The following is a 21,107-nucleotide window of genomic DNA, read 5'->3' on the forward strand; positions in this document are numbered from 1 at the left end:
CCCTGGCAGCTAACAAGAACAAAGTTTCTAATCTAGCCCAGTCAGTGAAGTGAAATAATCTGAGAAAGGTGAGTATTAAAACCTTGAATCTGTTACTAGCATGTAAGAATATACTGGAATGTAAGAATGTAAAACACATGCTTTTTTATATACCATATCACTGCCCATTTGTAAAATATTAGTTATGACAGTTTATTAGAGTGACTTTTGACTCTTGCCTTCAAAATTGTTAGAGTAGCTAAAGTTGACTTCCATGTTGCTATAAAGTGGCTCCCTGCAGGTTTGGTTCATACATCCTTTCAATCTAATGCTAGTTCACTACAGGTAACAATGGTGCCTGATAATTTAAGCACATTAATGCCTAATTGCCCTTGTCTTGTGAATGTGCTAAATGACACTCAAGTCTTATTCCATGGCTGCTATGTGCTATGCCCTAAATAGGCTCTGGGAAACAACATGCTGAATTACACATAGTTCCTGATTTTAAGAAACACTCCAATTTAGGGTTTACGGTAACTACCTTTTGGTATTTTCTTATCGATATAAAAATAATATTTTTTGATCACAAAGCCTATTAATATTTCCTCATTAGAGAATGGTACAAAACACACTTTGAAAGCTAATATATTTATTTGGCTTATATATTGTGGGATTTCAGTTCTAGGCAAATATTGACAATCACATTGTGAAAATAAAAGAGGAAATATATTCAAAAAGGAAGCCCCGGGGACCGTTCTAATTTAAGGTTGCTTTCAGAATGATCAAAATTCCCTCCCAGTTTATCTCAAAGATGTGGAGGGAGGAGGAGAGAGGCACTTGCCCCCGGGTGCAAGTCCAAGGTGGCACCAGACAAGGCAGGCCTTAGAATCACAGCCCCCTACTCCTGGCCCATGGGGCGGGAGGGGAGGGGTACAAACTTCAAGATTGCCCCTCCCTGTGCCTCTGGCTTATCTCTTACATAGTCCCTAGTATCCTGACATTCTTGAAAATATGCTGTGTTCATTGATGCATAAGGAAATAAAGTTCTAACAAATATAGGAGATGGAATTGTAGGCTTACTAGTGAAATGTCAGGTCCTGTAGAGACCTGATAAGGATAAGATTTAAATAAAGGAAGCTGTCCATCTAGCCATGGTATTAAGAGGGGTAGAAAATTAAACTGTCAAATGGCAAACCTTAAATCATCATGAAGAGTTAACTCCCTTGTAAAAAAAAGGTTTGTGTGCCACTGAACTTAATTAAAGTCTTAGTACATGCTAGGGAACGTTAGGATAGCTTCTGCTTACAGCCAGATATTTGAATGAAATAGAAACACATACGTAAGAGCAGAGATGTTTAATGTCCTGCTTTGATATTAAAATGTATATCTCAATATATTCAGCCTGGACTTTATCATCTAAACTCCCTTTAGAATTTTTATGGTAATTAAAAGTAAATTTTTATTGTTTCATTTTTTATTACTGGTTTAATTCAAGTGGCATGAATTATGCAAGCACATTCGTAGAATATTAGTTTTAAACTTAGGGCTTTTACCAGATGGCAAAATTCTGTTTTCTTAGTTTAAGAAAATGAGCCATTAAAGACTGGTTTTATTTATTATTGTCACTCATTAATTAGAAATACTGATTTCAGCAATTTTTATAGGATGCTGAAACAACCTGTATAATCACTAAGGAAAAACAATAAAAATAAAATCAATAAAACCAGTTGGTTATTGCTACCATAGTCTTATATTTTCATTATTTTACCAAGAAAACTTGTGTGTATGTGAGGACTGAAAAACATCTTATGAAATTAATTTGTGAAAAAATGTTGTATCAAAACAGGCCATCAAAAATAATGTATATTTTGAAAATATTGTACAAATTTTTGGTTTCTGTTATTAGAAATAGGCTTTTTGTGCTGGAATTTCATAGAGGGACACTAAAAGAAATAGCTATGGAAATGATATTTATATCCGCAGAGGAATACTATAATCACGTTTACTTTCTGTGTTTCCATGTAAGGAAAGCCTCTCAGGTCTCATAAATATAAAAGCTTTGCTTCCTTAGAAACTATGCTTTTATTTTTATTTTATTGTTGCTCTCAATCTTATAATTGTTTATATTTTCATCTGCTTTGGGTGCCAGGAAGGCAGGAAACATATTACATACCACCATACCAACTGTGTAGGGCACACGTCATGTCGTTGTTGTTAGGTGCCATCCAGTTAGTTCCAATTTATAGCTACCCTACACAAAACAGACCAAAACACTGCCCAGTCCTGCGCCATCTTCATAATTGTTGTTAAGCTTGAGACCATTGTTGCAGCTGTTGTGTCAATCCATTTCGTCCAGGGCTTTCCTCTTTTTCCTTGACCCTCTACCTTACCAAGAGCGATATCCTTCTCCAGGGACTGGTGCCTCCTCATAACTTGTCCAAAGTATGTGTGATGAAGTCTTGCCAGTACTTCTTTGAAGATGGATTTGTTTGTTCTTCTGGCAGTCCATGGTATATTCAACATTCTTTGCCGACATCATAATCCGAAGTCATCAATTCTTCTTTGGTCTCCCTTATTCATTGTTCGCCTTTCTTATGTGTATGAAGTGATTGAAAACACTAAGGTTTGGGTCAGGTGCACCTTAGTCCTCAAAGTAACAACTTTGCTTTTTAACCTTTAAAAATGCTATTTTTCTTCAATTTTGACTATTTCTCAATAGTTTCCATTAAAATTTCATAGCTATAACATTATTTTCAAATAGTATAGGAGGAAAAACAAAACAAAAAACTAACAGAAAAAAAAACCCGTCACTGCAATGTTTTGAACCTCTAAAGCCTCCATAAATTAACATTTTATCTGGCTTTCCAACTTTATTGAGGAGTTTACTTCCCGTTCATGTTAGGAAAAGGGACTTTATATGCGTGTACTAAGCATTTTAATTTTAAATGCTTTGTCTATCTCAGATGAAAAGTGTAAGCCATATCCAAAAGGAAAACAGGTTTTGGTCATAAGTGGATAGCAGGCTCAAGATTTCCTGGAGGAATACCTTGATCCCTGACTCCTTTGGACTGTGTGATTGAAACTGCACTTTGTGACTGCTCTTGCATTCTTCTCATATTCCTCAGCTAGAGAAAATATTTTCACCAAATACCATTCAAACTAGTCTGATGTATTTTTTCAAACCCATCTCTTCTTCTCTGAAAAAATGAGTGGGAGGGGTGAAAGCAAGGTATAAAGCAAAATCAATAATTGAATTCAAAAAACTAATAGTGGAAGTTTAAATTTTTAAGGAGAAATGTAAACAACCCTTTACACTCATTTAATATTTTCATTTTTGATACCTTCATGCATGCAAAATGTAAACAATATTTTTAAACATATGTAATTACTCATATGTTTTTCTTGATAATGGAGTCTACTCTCTGATTAATGGTCATTTGTCATTTATGAGCAAATTCGATCCATTCAAAAAATGATAGAACATGTTGAAAAATATTGACAAATTATTATTTTATTTACCAAATAAGTTAAATGGAATTAAACATATTTAGGGGGTCAAGTATAAACTTCCTTTTTTTATACTTCTTAAATTTAAATTTTCCATTTCAGAAAGCATCTTAAAATGACTTCAAAGTAAAATATGTGAGAGAGAATAGGTATGAGAAATGTGATGTACCTGTGTATGCTAGGTTAGTCTTTTGGGAGATAATTTCACACTTGTTGGAGAATTTACTATATACTTCCCACCAACAAAATTCAGTTCATTTCTGTCTAAGAAATATTGATTATGAATATGAATTATTATATGTGAAGATTTCAAAAATATAAGAATTTTTATAATCAGGAAAAGGAAGTTGTAATCTCTGAAAATGACTATACTCATAGCAGAGAGGGGAAAGAAAAATATATTAAGAATAGTTCCAAAGTGAAGATAGTATGACAAAGAAAATTACCTGTTAAACAAAGGCATCCATTAACTTAGAATACCTCAGGTAAAGAGGGAGTGTAACCTAAGGCGTAGGTTGGGTGGTAGGACTCCCAATCAGGGCAGACTGTTGGGTAATAAAATATCAAAAGTACTGTTTTTTTTTTTCTTCTTCCGTATCACAGACACCCAGTTTAGTACATAAATCCACATGGGAATTATCTGTATCACAAAATTTTGCCTAAATTCATTTAAGAAATCCATTTTTACTCAGAGATTTTTTGGAAGATTTTTTAATAATGCTTTCATTTTTCTTTGACTATTGATTTATTCCTTTATTACTCTTCTACATTTATATAATTTAACCACACTTAGTCTTAATTATTAATAACCAGAAATAAGTAGCTATGTTCTCAGTTTAATTGGATAATTTTATGATTTTAGATTTTTTTAAATAATTTTTATTGTGCTTTAAGTGAAAGTTTACAAATCAAGTCAGTCTCTCACACAAAAACCCATATACACCTTGCTACACACTCCCAACTACTCTCCCCCTAATGAGACAGCCCGCTCTCTCCCTCCACTCTCTCTTTTTGTGTCCATTTCACCAGCTTCTAACCCCCTTTACCCTCTCATCTCCTCTCCAGGCAGGAGATGCCAACATAGTCTCAAGTGTCCACCTGACCCAAGAAGCTCACTCCTCACCAGCATCCCTCTCCAACCCATTGTCCAGCCCAATCCATGTCTGAAGAGTTGGCTTCAGGAATGGTTCCTGTCCTGGGCCAACAGAAGGTCTGGGAACCATGACCACCGGGGTCCTTCTAGTCTCATTCAGACCATTAAGTCTGGTCTTATGAGAACTTGGGGTCTGTATCCCACTGCTCTCCAGCTCCCTCAGGGGTTCTCTGTTGTGTTCCCTGTCAGGGCAGTCATCGGTTGTAGCTGGGCACCATCTGGTTCTTCTGGTCTCAGGATGATGTAGTCTCTGGTTCATGTGGCCCTTTCTGTCTCTTGGGCTTGTAATTGCCTTGTGTCCTTGGTGTTCTTCATTCTCCTTTGATCCAGGTCAGTTGAGACCAATTGATGCATCGTAGATGGCTGCTTGCTAGTGTTTAAGATCCCAGATGCCACTCTTCAAAGTGAGATGCAGAATGTTTTCTTAATAGATTTTATTATGCCAATTGACTTAGATGTCCCCTGAAACCATGATCCCCAGACCCCTGCCCCTGCTATGCTGGCCTTTGAAGCATCAAGTTTATTCAGGAAACTTCTTCGCTGTTGGTTTAGTCCAATTGTTCTGACCTCCCCTATATTTTGTGCTGTCTTTCCCTTCACCTAAAGTAGTATGATTTTAGATATTTTTTGAGAAAGGAATGTTCTGTTCACCTTTCTGAGTCTTCTAAATTTAACTAGAGTGAGTTTGAATTATCCAAGCTAGTTTTATATATGTATTTACCTGAGGAATACCTGAATTACATATATGTGTGTGTGTGTGTGCGGGTGTGTAGTATTTTAATTAATTAGTAAACTTGAAAAACATGCTGCACTAAATTTGAAACACAAATGTAAGACTACTGGAAAAAATATAATTCTGATTAATCTTCATTATTAACATGCTGTCCTTTCATTGAAATTTGTAAGCACATTCTGAAAGTAGAGAATACCAGAAAGATATTTACCTGTGTTTTATTGACTATGCAAAGGCATTCAACTGTGTGGGCCGTAACAAATTATGGATAACATTTCAAAGAATGGGAATTCCAGAACACATAACTGTGCTCAGTGGAACCTGTACATAGACCAAGAGGCATTTGTTCTAAGAAAACAAGGGGATAGTACGTGATTTAAAATCAGAAAAGGCATATATCAGGGTTGTACCCTTTCACTATACTTATTCAACCTGTTTGGTGAACAAATAATCCAAGAAGCTGGAGTATATGAAGAAGAGCACAGCTTCAGGACTGTAGGAAGACTCATTAACAACCAGCTATAGGTTGATGACACAACCTTGTTTGTTGACAGCAAAGAAGACCTGAGGCACTTACTGATGAAGATCAAATAATACAGGCTTTAGAGTGGATTACACCTTAACATAAAGAAAACAAAAGTCTTCACATCTGGACCAATAAGCAACATCATGATAAATGGAGAAAAGATTGATGTTGTCAAGGATTTCATTTTACTTAGATCTACAATCAACACCCACGGAAGCAACAGTCAAGAAGCCAAAAGACACATTGAATTGGGCAAATCTGCTGCTAAAGACCTCTTTAAAGTGTTACAAAGTGAAGATGTCACTTTGAGGACTAAAGTGCCCCTGACCCAAACCATGGTGTTTTCAATTGCTTCATGTGCATGTGGAAGCTGGAAAATGAATAAAGAAGATTGAAGAAGAATCAATGCCTTTGAATTATGGCGTTGGCGAAGAATATTGAATATACCATGCACTGCAAGAAGAACAAACAAATCTGTCTTGGAAGAAGTACAACCAGAATGCACCTTAGAAGCAAGGATGGCGAGACTTTGTCTCACATACTTTGGACATGTTATGCGGAGGGACCAGTCCCTGGAGAAAGACATCATGCTTGGTAGTATAGAGGGTCAGAGAAAAAGAGGAACACCCTTAAGCAGATGGTGTGACACAGTGGCTGAAACATTGGGCTCAAGCATAACAAAAATCGTGAGGATAGTTCAAGACTGGGCAGTGTTTCATTCTATCATACATAGGGTTGCTTTGAGTCAGAACTGACTCGACAACACCTAACAACAACAACAAAGTGCATTCTTGCCACCTCGGTTATATTTTCTACTTTGTGATGTTACTATCTACGAATTTTTCTTAAATTTATTGAAAATTCCTATTAATATATAGAAAAGTCGTCTATTTTCAAAAACCCAGCTTTAAGGATACAGTATTTTTAAAGAAATATCTTTACAAATGAATACCATTGTTTATTTTTCTCCACCAAATGTTTTATCTTAGAATTTTGTCTTAACCTGTAGAATTTGCAAAAATAGAATAATAAACACCCATATGCCCCTTATCTAGCTTTAACATGTGTCCCCATGTTGCTGTATTTATATATATGGTATATTATATGTAATATATATGACATATAATATACACATTGTATATTACATGCATATATGTTTACATGTTTATATTGTAGTTGCTGAACTATTTCAGGGTTACTTTTACCCATCGTGACAACTCACCCAAAATTCTTCAGCATGTATCATCTAAGAATAAGGGCATTCTCCTGCATAATCCTGATATAATATTCAGGAAATTGATACAATGATATTTGCTAATATACATATTTTTCCAAATGTCTAAATAATATGCTTTATGTATTTTTTCATTAAAATCTAATCAAGGATCACACATTACATTTATTTGTTATATCTTGTTTGTCTCCGTTAATCTAGAACAAGGAACCCTGGTTTACAGCGGTTAAGTACTCTGCCACTAACTGAAAGTTTGGTGGTTTGAACCCACAGAGATACTCTGCAGGAGAAAGACCTAGTGATCTCCTCCAGTAAAAATTACAACCTAGAAAACCCTATGTCTCAGTGCTACTTTGTTACGTGGGGTCTCTATGATTCAAAAATCGACTTGAAGGCACCCAACAACAACCACCTAGAATATACCATAGGCAGTTTTTCATTTACGACATTTATATTTGTGAAGATTCCAGGATAGTTATTTTGTAGAATTTCTTAATATGGATTTGTCCATTTCCTCATGATTAAATTTAAAAAAAAACCCTTTTGGCAGAGACACCATGTAGGTGGCATTGTACCCTTCTCAGTGCCATGTATCAGGAGGTACATAGTATCTGTCTGTCTCATCATTGGTAGCGCTAAGTTTACTAGTTTGTTTAAAGTGGTGTCTGCCAGATTTCTTCATCTTAAAGGAACGTTTTCCTTTGTAATTAATATATATATATATATTTGGGGGTGGTGAGGGATACTTTTGCTTTCAAGCCTGGCACTACATCCGTAACTTAACGCGTTTAGTAGATAAAGAGCACTATGTTTTATTTATGAGTTGCAATAAAAAAAGAAAAAAATCAGACAACTAAGGAATCTAAAGCTTTGATTTTAAGTGTAGTGGGGGAAAGAAAAAAGAAACTGATAATATGCAGATATTAAAATGAGGGGATCAATGGCCGAAAGCAAATTGCAAATTATTTTTAATTCTATATTGATTTTCAATGTCATTAGCTGTCTAAATATTAGTTTTGATGTACTCTTTATAATTGATTATGTTTAACAATTTTTAGTGTATATATATTGCGTTATTTCTACATTATTACATATATTATATTAAATAATATATATAATTATTCAATATATATACACTAAGGTGTATATATATATATACATATGCATATATGTATCTATATCTTTAAAATATTATCATGATTTAAAACCTTCAAAAGAATTTTATCTGAAATTGTTCGGTAATGTCATCAAGAAGATAGTTTCCTCCTTCTTCATAGATCTTGTGAAAATGAGATAAAAGAATAAATGCTGATAGTACAACTGTTAAAGATTTCAATTTACTTTCAGAGGACAACTTTCATTAATTTTAATTAACTATGTATTCTCATTACCAATGTAATCAGAACAGTTGGCAAGCTAGGTGAATGTACAAATATATGGTGTTCATTTTTTTTTTTTTATGTATTCTCATTACCAATGTAATCAGAACAGTTGGCAAGCTAGGTGAATGTACAAATATATTGTGTTCATTGGGTAGAAGATACAATATTATTGAGATTTCAAATATCCCAAATTGATTTATAGATTAATTACAATCACAATCAAAATGCTGGTGATTTTTTCTTTTTTAAGTCTTATTCAAAATTGTTATGAATTCTTGGAAATACATGAACTTAGAATAGCCCAAATCCCTTTGAAAAAGAACAAAATTGGATTAATAACACTACTTGATTTTAAGATTTATTATAAAGCTACAGTGATTAAAACTAATTGGTATTCGTCTAAACACAGACAAATAGATAAATGAAGCAGAATATAGAGTGCAGAGATAGACCCACACATATAAGAACAACTGATTTCTGCAAAGGTTCAAAGGCAACTCAGTTGAAAAAGGATAATTTTTCAACCAGTGGTGCTGGCGCAATCAGATATCCATGTGCGGAAAAAAAAAAAAAATTTCAATCCGTATCACATACAATATATAAAATTACTCAAAATGGATCATAGACCTAACTGTAAAAACAAAAATACAAATAATTCTTTAAGAAAAAATATCCTTGACCTTGGGTTAACCAAGTGTTTATTTGATACATCAAAATCATAATCCACAGAAGAGCCAATTGATAAATTGGGCTTCATAAAAAACACTGTAAGAGACACTATTGAAAAAAAAAAACAAAAATATGAGCCATAAACTAGAAAAATATTTACAAAACATGTATCTGATGAAAGACTTGTATCCAGAATATATAAAAGAAATCTTGAACTCAATAGTAAGAAAACAAGCAAGCCAATGAAAAGAAAAAAAAAAAAAAATGAGGAAAAGATTTAAACAGACATTTTACAAAAGAAGATTTGCAAATGTAAAATAAATCCAGGAAAATAAGATAGCCATCGTTAGCTTTTAGGATAAGGTTAGTTAAAAGCTCAATGAGATTATATTACACATCTATTAGAACTGCCAGTAGGAATGTGAAATGGTACTACTACTTAGGAAAAGAGTTTGGCAGTTTTACTAGGCATATGATCAACCATTCCACTCTGAGGTATTTGTCCAAGAAAAGTGAAAGAATATGATGATACAAAAACTTGTAGGTGGGTATTCGTAGTAACTTCGTTTGCATTGATCAAAAACTGGAAAGAACCCAAACGTTCACCGACAGATGAATGGATAAACAAATTGTAGTATATTCATACAATAGAATACTACTCACCAACAACAAGAAATGAACTATTAATAAATGCAAAATCATGCATAAATATGCTTAGTGAAAGCAACCAGATAAAAAAGAGCACAAAATGTGATTCCAGTTAATTAAAATTTTGGAAAATCCAAACTAATCTGTAGTGTCAGAAAGCAGATCATCGTCATTGGCACCTGGGTATGAGGTGGGTTCAATGAGGGCCAAAAGGATCAATACAAAAGGTCCTGAGCAAATGCTTGTGGTTGATTGGTTCTGTTCATTATTTTAATTGTAGTAATAATTTTATGGGTATATGAACATGTCAGAACATATTAAATATGTATATTTATTACATACTAATGATTAATCAATAAAGCTGTAAAAGTATTTGTTACAAAATTTGGTTTGAATCGGCTATTAGATACAAATATTATCTCAGAGCTTGGATTTGCACTAAAAAAACACAAAGGTCAGTATTAATAATTTAGAGAAATGGTAGATTACATGTTAATAATTTTTTGCTTAATGTTTTCAGTGTTTTGAACATATGCTATGATTATAATCATGGCAATTTCACATACACTATTATCATTTTAAAATACATGACAAAATATTGGTAAAATGATCTTACAGGTGTTGTTCTGTGCCATCAAGTTGATTCCGACTCATAGCAACCCTATAGAACAGAGCAGAACTGCCCCATTTGGTTTCCAAGGAGCAGCTGGTGGATTCAAACTGTCAACTTTTTGGTTAGCAGCCTAAGCTCTTAACTACTAGGTTAATATACAATTATATATATATACCTTGCTATATCAATGCTTGAAAAGAGAATCAAGGATAGTTCAGAGATAGTAAGTCAGGGCAATTAGTTATAAGATAAGTAAGATATTTGTTTGTAAGAACGAACAATTCTTTAGTCCAAATTCAAATTCTGAGTCTATCACTAAACTTCATAATAATTCTGACAAAATTTATCAGTGCATTCCCCCCACCTTGTCCCCACCATCCTTTTCCAGAAAAAGAAGAAAAATTGCTAATTTTCATAGGTTAAATGTAGAATATTTTTTAAAAACTACCTATCGATACAAGAATTATTTGTCTCATAGTTAAAAATGCTCTCCCCCCCTCAAATTGGACCATATCCAATGAAAGTATTCATTTGTAAAAGCCAAAAGGCACAAATGGAATATTAGCGAGTGTTGAGCTTGAATGCACACAAATTGAGCTACCTCATGCATGATGTACTTCTTTACATCTATAGCTTTTTTTTTTTTTTTTTTTTTTTTTATAGCTGGTTATTTCTCTGACAGACTTATATGGTAATAAGATAAAAATCTGCCAACTACCCTTTCATTCAAAGTTAATTTTTAAGTCATAAAGTTCACAAATACTTCTGGGTTTACTAAGAGGAAAACTCTACATTTTTTTTTTCTTGAATTGCCACAGAAAAATATCATATACTCAAATGAAACTTTAACTACAGAATGTACTGTATGACTTATATAACAGAAAACCCTGATTTGTTTTTCTAAAGTATTAAGAAAATATTTAAAATCTCTTTTAAGTCCAGAGAAAGATTTTCTTCAAAGATAATTAATTCAAAGTGTCTACACATCATCAAGAAAAGCCATCTATCTTCTCAAGTGATATGCTCAACTTTCCTCAAGATTACCATAATTCCAGGCTTCAGTTTCAGAACCGAAAATACTCATCAGAAGAGAAATTATCTCTTCATGAGTATTTCTCTTGCATCAGTGAAGACATCTTTGCCAAAGTCCTCTAGCAGTCTTTCCTCCGTGTTTCTTTGGAAAAAAATTGTGTCACATGACTCAGGAGCCCTGGTGGTACAGTGGTTATTGTGATCGACTGCTAACCTAAAGGTTGGCAGTTCGAAACCACCGTGGCTCCCTGGAAGAAAGATGTGACAGTCTGCTTCCATAGAGATTTACAGCCTTGGAAACCATGTGGGGTCACTATGAGTTAGAATTGACTCAACAGTAGTGGGTTAACTCAAGAGTTAGGAAAGGGGTAAAACCCAAAGGTTGGTTTCAATCCTATAAACTGGTTATGGAATTAGAGCCACTCTCCACTATGAAAAATGGGAGATTAAGAGGGGAATGGTTTTTTGAACCAGGTACCAACAATGTGGCTACATGTATCTACAACCTCACTTTTAGTAAATGCTAAAGCTTCTAAAAAAAAATGTTCCAAATTCTTATCATTAAAATCTGATTTTCTACAAAAGAGTATAGTTAAATTCACACCGTATTAGAATAAAACCATGTAAAATAGAATGGGAATGAAAAAGTGAATATTATAGAAGAATATGAATCTGTGCTCTTCTTTTTATTATTTTTAATTTAAAATAATATATTTTATTTTTGTGATGTTAAAAATATACACAGCAAAACATACAGCAATTAACAATTTCTACATATAAAATTCAGTGACATTGATATATTCTTCAAGTTGTGTAACCATGCTCACCTTTCTTCACTGAATTGTTCCTCCCTCATTAACTCACTGTCCCCTGAGCTTCTTATCTAACCTTTTGAGTTGTTATTGTCAGTTTGATTCCATATAGATAATTCTTTAAAAGAGCACAATATTCAAGGCAGACTTTCTTTGCTAATTAAACTAAACTAAACTTGTTTAGTTTTCAAAAGGTGTCAGGAGATATTTTTGTTTAAGGTTTAAAGATTATCTCAAGACAAAAGTTTTGGGGGTTCATTCCCCCTCATTGGCTCCAGAAAGAGTAATTTCCATGAGATTTTGAAAGTTTGCTTCCCATTTCCCCCTTTTTGAACAGGATCCTTTAACAGAATGTTAAAACATTCAGTAATGGTAGCCAGGCACTATCCATTTCTTCTGTTCTAATGGCAAAGAAGGTTGTTGCTCATGGAGGCAATTAGACGCACACCCCGCTTCTTCCTTCTATTTCTGACTCTTCATCCTCTGTTGCTCCAGGTGATTAGAAACCAATTGCTGTACCTTGGATGGCCACTTGCAGCCTTTTAAGATCCCAGGAATTATGCAATGAAGTAGGAGGTAGAATGTATGCTGTTCTACTTCTTAAGAGACAGATGGTCCTTTATTAGCAACTTTGCCATATTCCCAATTTCATCTCTAAAATCATTTAAATTGAAAAAAGAATACATGCTTCTAAAAATATTGTATTAGAAATGTTTATTTTACCAGATTAGTGTAAAAACTATGTATAAAATCTATGAAGTAAATTAAGAAAGTATTGCTGTACAAGATTTATTTTAAAAAATTAAAAAAAAACAATATTTTAGAAATTATTGAGCTTTCAAAATTTTTTAAAATATTAGAATAGTTTTAGATTTAAATGTTATGAAGATACTACAGAGATTTCACACATACCACACACCAGTTTTCACCTATTATTAACATTCTACACTAGTATGTTACATTTTTTTTAATTAATGAACAAATGTTGAATTATTATTAGCTGAAGTTCATTCTTTAAGGTTTCCTTAGTTTTTTCCTAATGTTCTTTTTCTGTTCAAGGGTCCAATCGAGGATAGCACTTTTTACTTATTCATCATGTCTCCTTACCCTCCCCTTGGCTGTGACAGTTTATTGTACTTTAATTTTTATGACTTTGACAGTTTTGAGGACTGCTGGGCAAGAATTTTGCATAATGCCCCTCCATTGGTACTTGTTTGATGTTTTCCTCATGATTAGACTGAGATTGTATGTTTTGGGGAGGAAGGTCACAGAGGTAATGTGTTCTTTCATCATATCATATCATATTGAGGGTACGTACTATCAGCCTTGCTTATCCCTGTTGATGTTAACCTTGAACGCCTGACTGAGGTAATGTTTGTCAGGTTTCTCTACTGTAAAATTTCTCTTTTCTTCTGAGTTTCCATACTGTACACTGGAAAAAAGATTCTATATACACAACATATACTTAAGAAGTGGGGAGTTGCACTTTTTTTTTTTTTTCTCCTTGAGAGTAGAACAACTACATAAATTATATGAACTTTTCTAAGTAGGACATTTTTCTATTATCTCTCCTTTATTTATTAAAAAAAATTACTTATATTACTAAATTCATAGGTTTTAATAAAATATTTGAATAAAGGCAGGAAACTTTAGGGAATTTTATTTTCCATCATTTTGCTACCATTAGAAGCTTACATGCCTTTTTAGCAGTTATCAAAAACAATTGATTTTTGCTACAAGTAATGCTTTCATCGCCATCAAGTTTTCCTTTTTGCCAATATGGGCCACATCACTTGCACTCTGGCCTCATCTCGGTCTGGAAGAAAATGATAGTTATGCTCTAAAATTGATAACAAAAGCATTTTAACAAACAGAATGAAAATCTTTACACGCCAAATTCTCTAATCCTAGAGAACCTAAATCAATAAACAGTATCTTATATGCCTTCTAGCCACAAGAAAAGCATGGATTCTGTTTTATAATTTCTAAATATATGTTAGAACGCAAAGGTTCACTTCTATAGAAGACATCAGGGAAAGCTGTACAAGGATGACTAGAGAAGTACCTGTGACACCAAAGGCCAACGGTTTTCCATTTCTCCCTGCCTGGCTAATCCCTTTGAAAGTCCACTAGGTTTCAGGTTATAAGCAAAAGGGTCAGTAGTTCTAATTTACTGAATTTTTTTTTAAATCTAGTCTGTTTACTTAGTCATCTTTTGGTAAGAGGAAGAAATTGTTTTCTGAGTAAAAATCTTGGTCTTATCTAAACTTATTCCCTTAACTCTCTCACACTCAGGGTTTTAACTTCTTCAGTTTTAATGTTGGAGTACACTGTTTGTCTTCCGCATGTCATAGTATTACTAACAGAAAGGTTGGCGATTCAAATCCACCCTACAGGTGCACTGAAGAAAGGCCTGGAGATGAGGCTCCAAAAGTCACAGCCTTGAATACTTTATTTTACAATATAACTGATTCTGTTATTGACTTTGTCTTCATGACTGAGAAGCCAAAATGAATTGGTATTCCATTTCTATAAATATAAACAGAGCCTTAAGACCTTTACTTATGGTGCAAATCATACCATGGGTGTTGTGGATTTGAATTTCAATGCCTTCTCCAAGACCTCTCATTTTATTTTATTTATTTTGTTGTTGTTGTTGAGAATATACACAGCAAAACATACACTAATTCAACAGTTTCTACATGTACAATTCAGTGGTATTGATTACATTCTTCCAGTTGTGCGACAACACTTACCCTCCTGTTTTGAGTTGGTCCTTCCCTGTTAACATAAACTCTCTGCCTCCTAAGGTTCCTATCTGATCTTTCAAGTTGTAGTTGCCCCTTTTATCTCATATAGATAGTTCTTGAAATAGCTTAGTGGCCAAGGCAGACATTTTTTACTAGCTAAGCTAAACTACTGTTTGGTTTTCAAAAGACATCAGGGGATATTTTTGGTTTAAGATTTAAAAATTATCTTACTGCAATAGTTTCAAGGGTTCATATAACCTTCATGGTTCCAGAAAGTCTTCGGTCTGTAAGAATTTGAAATTCTGTTCTACATTTCCCCCCTTTTGATAAGAATCCTTCTATAGGATCCTTGATGAAAATGTTCAATAATTGTAGCTGGACACCATCCAGTTCTTCTGGACTATGACAAAGGAGGCAGTTGCTCATGGAGGCAATTAGCCATACATTCCATATCCTCCTCTTATTCCTGACTCTCCTTCTTCCTTTGTTGCTCCAGGCAAATAGAGACCAATTGTTGTGCTTTAATATCAGCTTATAAACTTTTAAGATCACAGACACTATACAACAAACTAGGAGGTAAAAGAGAAGCACTAAACACATTATTAGGCCAGTTAACTAGGATGTACCATGAAACCATGACCTAAACCCCCAGTCTAAGGAACCAAATCCCAAGCTGTTTTTATTTAAATTCTGAAGCCGTACACTCCATGAATGCTTCAGGACAAACCAAGAAAAAGCCATAGTCTTGTAGCTCCTTAAATATTTTATTTTGTTGTTGTTTGTTCATTTTGTTTTGTTTTTAATTTTCTTTACTGTGTCTTATTTCAATCAGATAAATAGAAGGAAGAGAGAAAGGGGTGAGAATAAGACAAGATACCTTGCTAGATAGATTTGAACAAAATTAAGCAGGGGCATATGGTTATAGAAATGAGTTGAAGTTATCTGCAAATTTTTTCCACATGAGGCTTTAAATTTTTAGTGTCAGGATTAAACAGAATATGTATCAATGAAAGTATCTATAAATGTGAAGGTGGGTATGAAAATATTACAAACTTTGGTGGTACAAGTAATTTTCATGGGGATATTTTGAGATGGAAACATAAAGTGCTTACCAAAGTTTTAAAAATCAGGTTTAAAGAGAATATTAGATATCCTAAAGAGATAATTAGTGTATGTGAAGATCTGAAAAAATTAGACATGTGGGAGAGACTAAGATGATTTAACACATATCCTTAGGATTGGTCTTTAACAGAAGAGAGATGAAACAAAGGTGGGAGAGAAGAAATGTTTAAATAAGAATGAGCAATAATATTCCAGAATTAATAAAGCCATGCATCTTCGTATTCAGCAAGGACTAAATTCTAAACATGACTAATATAATTATACTCCTAAAAATACTAGATCTCTTATGACTACTGCATATTTTCCATTAACAAGAATCAAAGGAGGTGATTCTCTGAAAAGATTAATCAGTTAGGCTATCTACTTAAAAGACTGAGTAATTTGACAAAGTAGAAATGATAGAAGACAAAAATAAACAATATATAGCATGAAAAATTTTACATAATTACAGGTACAGGCTAATTAGAATAAAATAAAAAATTGAATTTAGAGTAGACTAGGCTGCAGACATCAATAAAAGAAAGTGTATATAATGCATCAAATATTAGTTTTTTACTAGCTTATGCAAGGTAAGAGTTGAAGCTCATATTCTCGGGGGCCATTCAGGAGCCTGGCTACTTACTTCTTGTGTACTCTCTGCCCACTAGGGTATTCTTGTCATCTCTAGTTAGCTAGTAGAAGAGAAAAGGGTTGGATAAGGCACATTCATTCATTTTTTAAAATGCCTTGATCTGATAGTAACACACATCTTTTCTGTTCATAGTCCATTAACAAGGACTTGCTATATGTTAGAGCTAGTTTAAGAGAAAATGTGGTCTAGCTCTGTGTACAGGAAAAGAGTAAATAGTTTTCTAGTGAAGAGCGAGTAATCTTTACAACAGAAATTAAGATGAAATAAGCCATTTTGGAGCATGTGTAACATACAAAATCTTACTTCAATACAATAGAAAATCTGAATGGCACTAAAACTGTTACAGATTGAATTCCTATTCAAAATCAAACTAACTCCAGATAGTTAGGCTCAGACAATTTCAGAGATGAGTTCTGTAAACATTCCAGAAACAGCTTCATTCTTTAATCAGTTATTCCGGAAATTAGGAAAAAAAGATGAAACATTCAAGAACTCAATTGATAAGGCTAAGGTAACTCTACAAAAAGGAAAGAAAAATTATAAACGTGTGTAAGTGAGAAATAACATGTTAGCAATCTACAACACAGATGTATATAAATATATATATTAATTATTCACACATCATATTTCATATTCTTTACTCACATGTATGCTTGGTCAGATGCTTTGTGAATTTCAGAATTCCTCAGAACTTCTATAGTATGGAAAAAATATTTAGATGCATAAATCAGCAGGTCTATTTGTCAATTTGATTTTCAATACCATCTAAGCTTACACATGTATATTCTGAACCTTGTTTCTCTCTTTTTTGAATTTTTTTCTTCCTTAATTCACAACCAAGGCAATAACAATAATTCCTGCTGAAATGGATGTTGTTGTTGTTGTTCTGTGTCGTCTAGTTGATTCTGACCTGTAGCGGCCCTGTAGGGGTCAGAATACCCCTACAGTACAGAGTACGACTGCTTCGTAGGGTTTCCAAGACTATAATCTTACTGAAGCAGACTAACACGTCTTTGCTTCACGGAATGGCTGGCAGCCCAGAGCTTAACTTTTCCCACCAAGACTCCTTTCTCAAATGGATACTGATACTGTAATTGAAACCGCTTTTGTGTGCAATGGATACATTTGAACATTATTACATCAAGTAAGAAATGAAAGATACTTCAAAAAGTTGCTCGCCTATGGTGACCTATTATATTTATCTTGATTCTCAATAACTAGGCTCAACGGATTTCGAGCAGACAGGCTTAATGATTTGATTAATAGAATGAGACACGTTATTTTATGCTTTAAACAGATGGTTTCATGATTCTCTTTACTTTTGTTTAGGTTGCTTGGAATTAAAGGAAGACACCATTGAAAACCTTCTTGCTGCAGCGTGCCTTCTTCAGCTTCCTCAAGTGGTAGAAGTGTGCTGCCACTTTCTCATGAAGCTTTTGCATCCATCTAACTGTTTAGGAATCCGAGCATTTGCAGATGCTCAAGGATGCATTGAATTAATGGAGGTGGCCCACAGCTACACAATGGTAAGGGCATTTAACATTCCGATAATAGAGCCATATAGAGGTTAGAACAATCATTCTCATGGCACTGAACTACTTCTTTTTTTTAAAATTAGCTTTGTTTGCTTGGCATATTTTTCATTATGGGTTACTGTGGGTCATATTTTATCAATCAAAGTACAAAAAACCTTATATAATAGACTTTATCATTGCTTTATGGTTGGAATTACATTTTATGGGACATACAGACATAGATATTGATTACGGGAATTTTAAAAGTTGTAAATACTAATTTAACTTCATTGCTCCCACCATGTCTCTCTTTTTATATTCGCTGTCAAGGCTTGCCTTTCTTCCTTTCTTCTGCGTTTTTCTCTCAACCTCCCCATTACAGGCTACTATGTTTGGTGTGGTTTGGTCTGCGTAATTCGTGGAGAAAACATTAAATTTTGTTATAGTAAATGTTGAATTTCAGAATTCCTCAGAACTTCTATAGTATGGAAAAAATATTTAGATGCATAAATCAGCAGGTCTATTTGTCAATTTGATTTTCAATACCATTTGCATAATGGTTTTAAACTAAGTAATTACCACTCAGTAAGTTTTTTAAGTATTCTTAAAATAATTTAAGCCTGTTTTATATTTTATCTTTGAATTTATATCTATCTAGCTAGCTAGGTATTTATTTGAACAGTTTTATTGAGATACTAAAAACCATTGAATTGTACACTTTTAAATGTATCAATTTTATGGTGTATTTTCATTTTATTCTTACACTATCTCTATTTTAGAAAATAATAACCAATTACAACAGTCTCATACTCCTCATATTTCATACCTGAGAGTTAATAAAATGTTTGATACCAAACCTGTTGTTATCAATTCTGACATATACTGACCCTCTAGGACAGAGTAGAATTATCCCGTAAGGTTTCCGATGAGTGGCTGGTGGAGTCAAAGTGCCAGCCTTTTGGTTAGCAGTGGAAAGCTCAACCAGTGTGCCACAAGGGTTCCACATTTAATGTAGTCCCTGGCAAATCGCAAGCTCTAGATAAATACTTGCTATTTTTGCTATTGTTATTATTAATGTTCTTGTTATCATTGAAAAAACCAATGGTCAAATATTACAGAACTTTCCCTTTCCAACTCATGGAAAGAATTTTAAAGACATATATCTGCATTAAGCTTTACAGTTGCTATTTATTACAAAGCTCGTATTGTGAAATTAAAAGTTTTCAAATCAGTAATGAGAATCAGCCATTTAAAGGTCTTCTAATTGTTATTCTTAGACAGATTTTCAATGTTATTTTCCTTTTCTTCTTTAATCTTTTAAGCAGATTAGTAAATTGAAATACAGAAATAAGAGATGCATGACATAATTCTATTGCCAAGTCCTTCTATAGAAATACGCCATCTCAAAGCTCAGTACTACTATTGAAATCATATGAACCACATAAAATCAATGTAAACAAATTTTTCATCAACTAAAATATCAAAGTCCAACTGCCGTGATTTAATTATGCATGCCTAATTACAATTAGCAGCTCCTGGCTTAGCTAACTTAAAGAACAATATGCCTCCGTGTCCAGAGGGGTAATTGTCCCTTCTGGTTTACTTTGAAATTACTAATTTAGTAATAAAAATGTTTTCCTTGCAGCTGCTTGGGTTGTTCTGCAATTTATTATACCATAGTAACAAATTCTTTTAGAGACAAAAAATATGTATTCTGTAGGAAAATATATTTAAACATAGAATGGTTCTAGCTAAGACAATCAACATTCTAAACAACTGTCTTAAATTATTTTTGAGACTTTGACTGTATTATATGTCCTGTCATGTTGACTGAAATTTAAGCGATTTTTTTTTTTTTAAACATGAAGCTCTAGTATTCTCCTGATGTTCATGGGTCACTATTTTACTCCAGAAAATTTACTGAGCAGTTGTCTTACAAGAATTCTATTTTTCCTCAGTTCATCACCCTAAAATGAGTGTTTTGATCTGATGTTATAATTCCTTGCTAATCAGGCACATATCTTCGTCTAATCTATTCAATATTTAACTTCCTTAGTTCTTTACTTGATTTTAAAAGTTCAGATCTTAATTTGCTGTTTATATGCCCTGACTGTTTATATGCTTTGCTATCTTTCCTTTGGAAATCTCACTCATTTATATGGCTTCAGCTACTGATTTTGTATGGATTATTCCAAAATTTATTCAGGAAAGGTGACCCAGCTAGACAGTGGTTCATGTGTAAGATACTGAAAAATTTTGATAATAAGCTCAATATGAGGCAGAATATATTCTAAAACTTTAACATGAATTTAGGCTGCAAAAATACATGGATGGTGTCCAAACAGTCCCATTCATGGAAACAGTCCCATTGTACTCCATTGGCATTATAAGGCTCATTCTTAATTCTGGGCATCAGATTTTAAATGCAGTAGAGAGTGACAAACAAATAGTTAAGAGCAATAAAAAAAAAATTTTTTTTTAAAGGAATAGGATGGTAAATCTCCTATAATCATGATATAAGAAGAAATGTTGAGAAAAAAAAAAACTGGTTGCTTATAAAAAAAAGTTGCTTACAGAGGAATAAAATTGGGGCATGACAATAGCTGTCTTCATGTATATGACAGAATGAATTTGTGTTTAAAGCAATAGCGTTTAATTGTTTCTAGCTCTCTTTTCTTATTTTTAGTAGTGTAATCTTCTATCAGAAGAAAGGCCTGGAATCTACTTCTGAAAATCAGCCAATAAAAATCCTAGGGATCACAAAGTTCTGAGGCACAAGCTATCATGGGGATGGCACAGAAC

At 33.5% G+C, this 21,107-nt stretch overlaps 1 protein-coding gene across 2 annotated transcripts in view; it reads left to right on the forward strand.

Moving 5' to 3' along the window:
* KLHL1 (kelch like family member 1) overlaps positions 1–21,107 on the forward strand; it is a 487,627-nt gene that overhangs the window by 193,970 nt on the left and 272,550 nt on the right. For both annotated transcript variants that reach the window (XM_003409439.3, XM_010589423.3), the window contains one exon: positions 18,121–18,317. In XM_003409439.3, coding sequence (XP_003409487.2) covers positions 18,121–18,317 — 197 coding nt within the window. The remainder of the gene's footprint in view (positions 1–18,120; positions 18,318–21,107) is intronic.

Source organism: Loxodonta africana, chromosome 17, assembly GCF_030014295.1.
Source record: "Loxodonta africana isolate mLoxAfr1 chromosome 17, mLoxAfr1.hap2, whole genome shotgun sequence".
In the NCBI taxonomy this organism is placed as follows: Eukaryota; Metazoa; Chordata; class Mammalia; order Proboscidea; family Elephantidae; genus Loxodonta; species Loxodonta africana.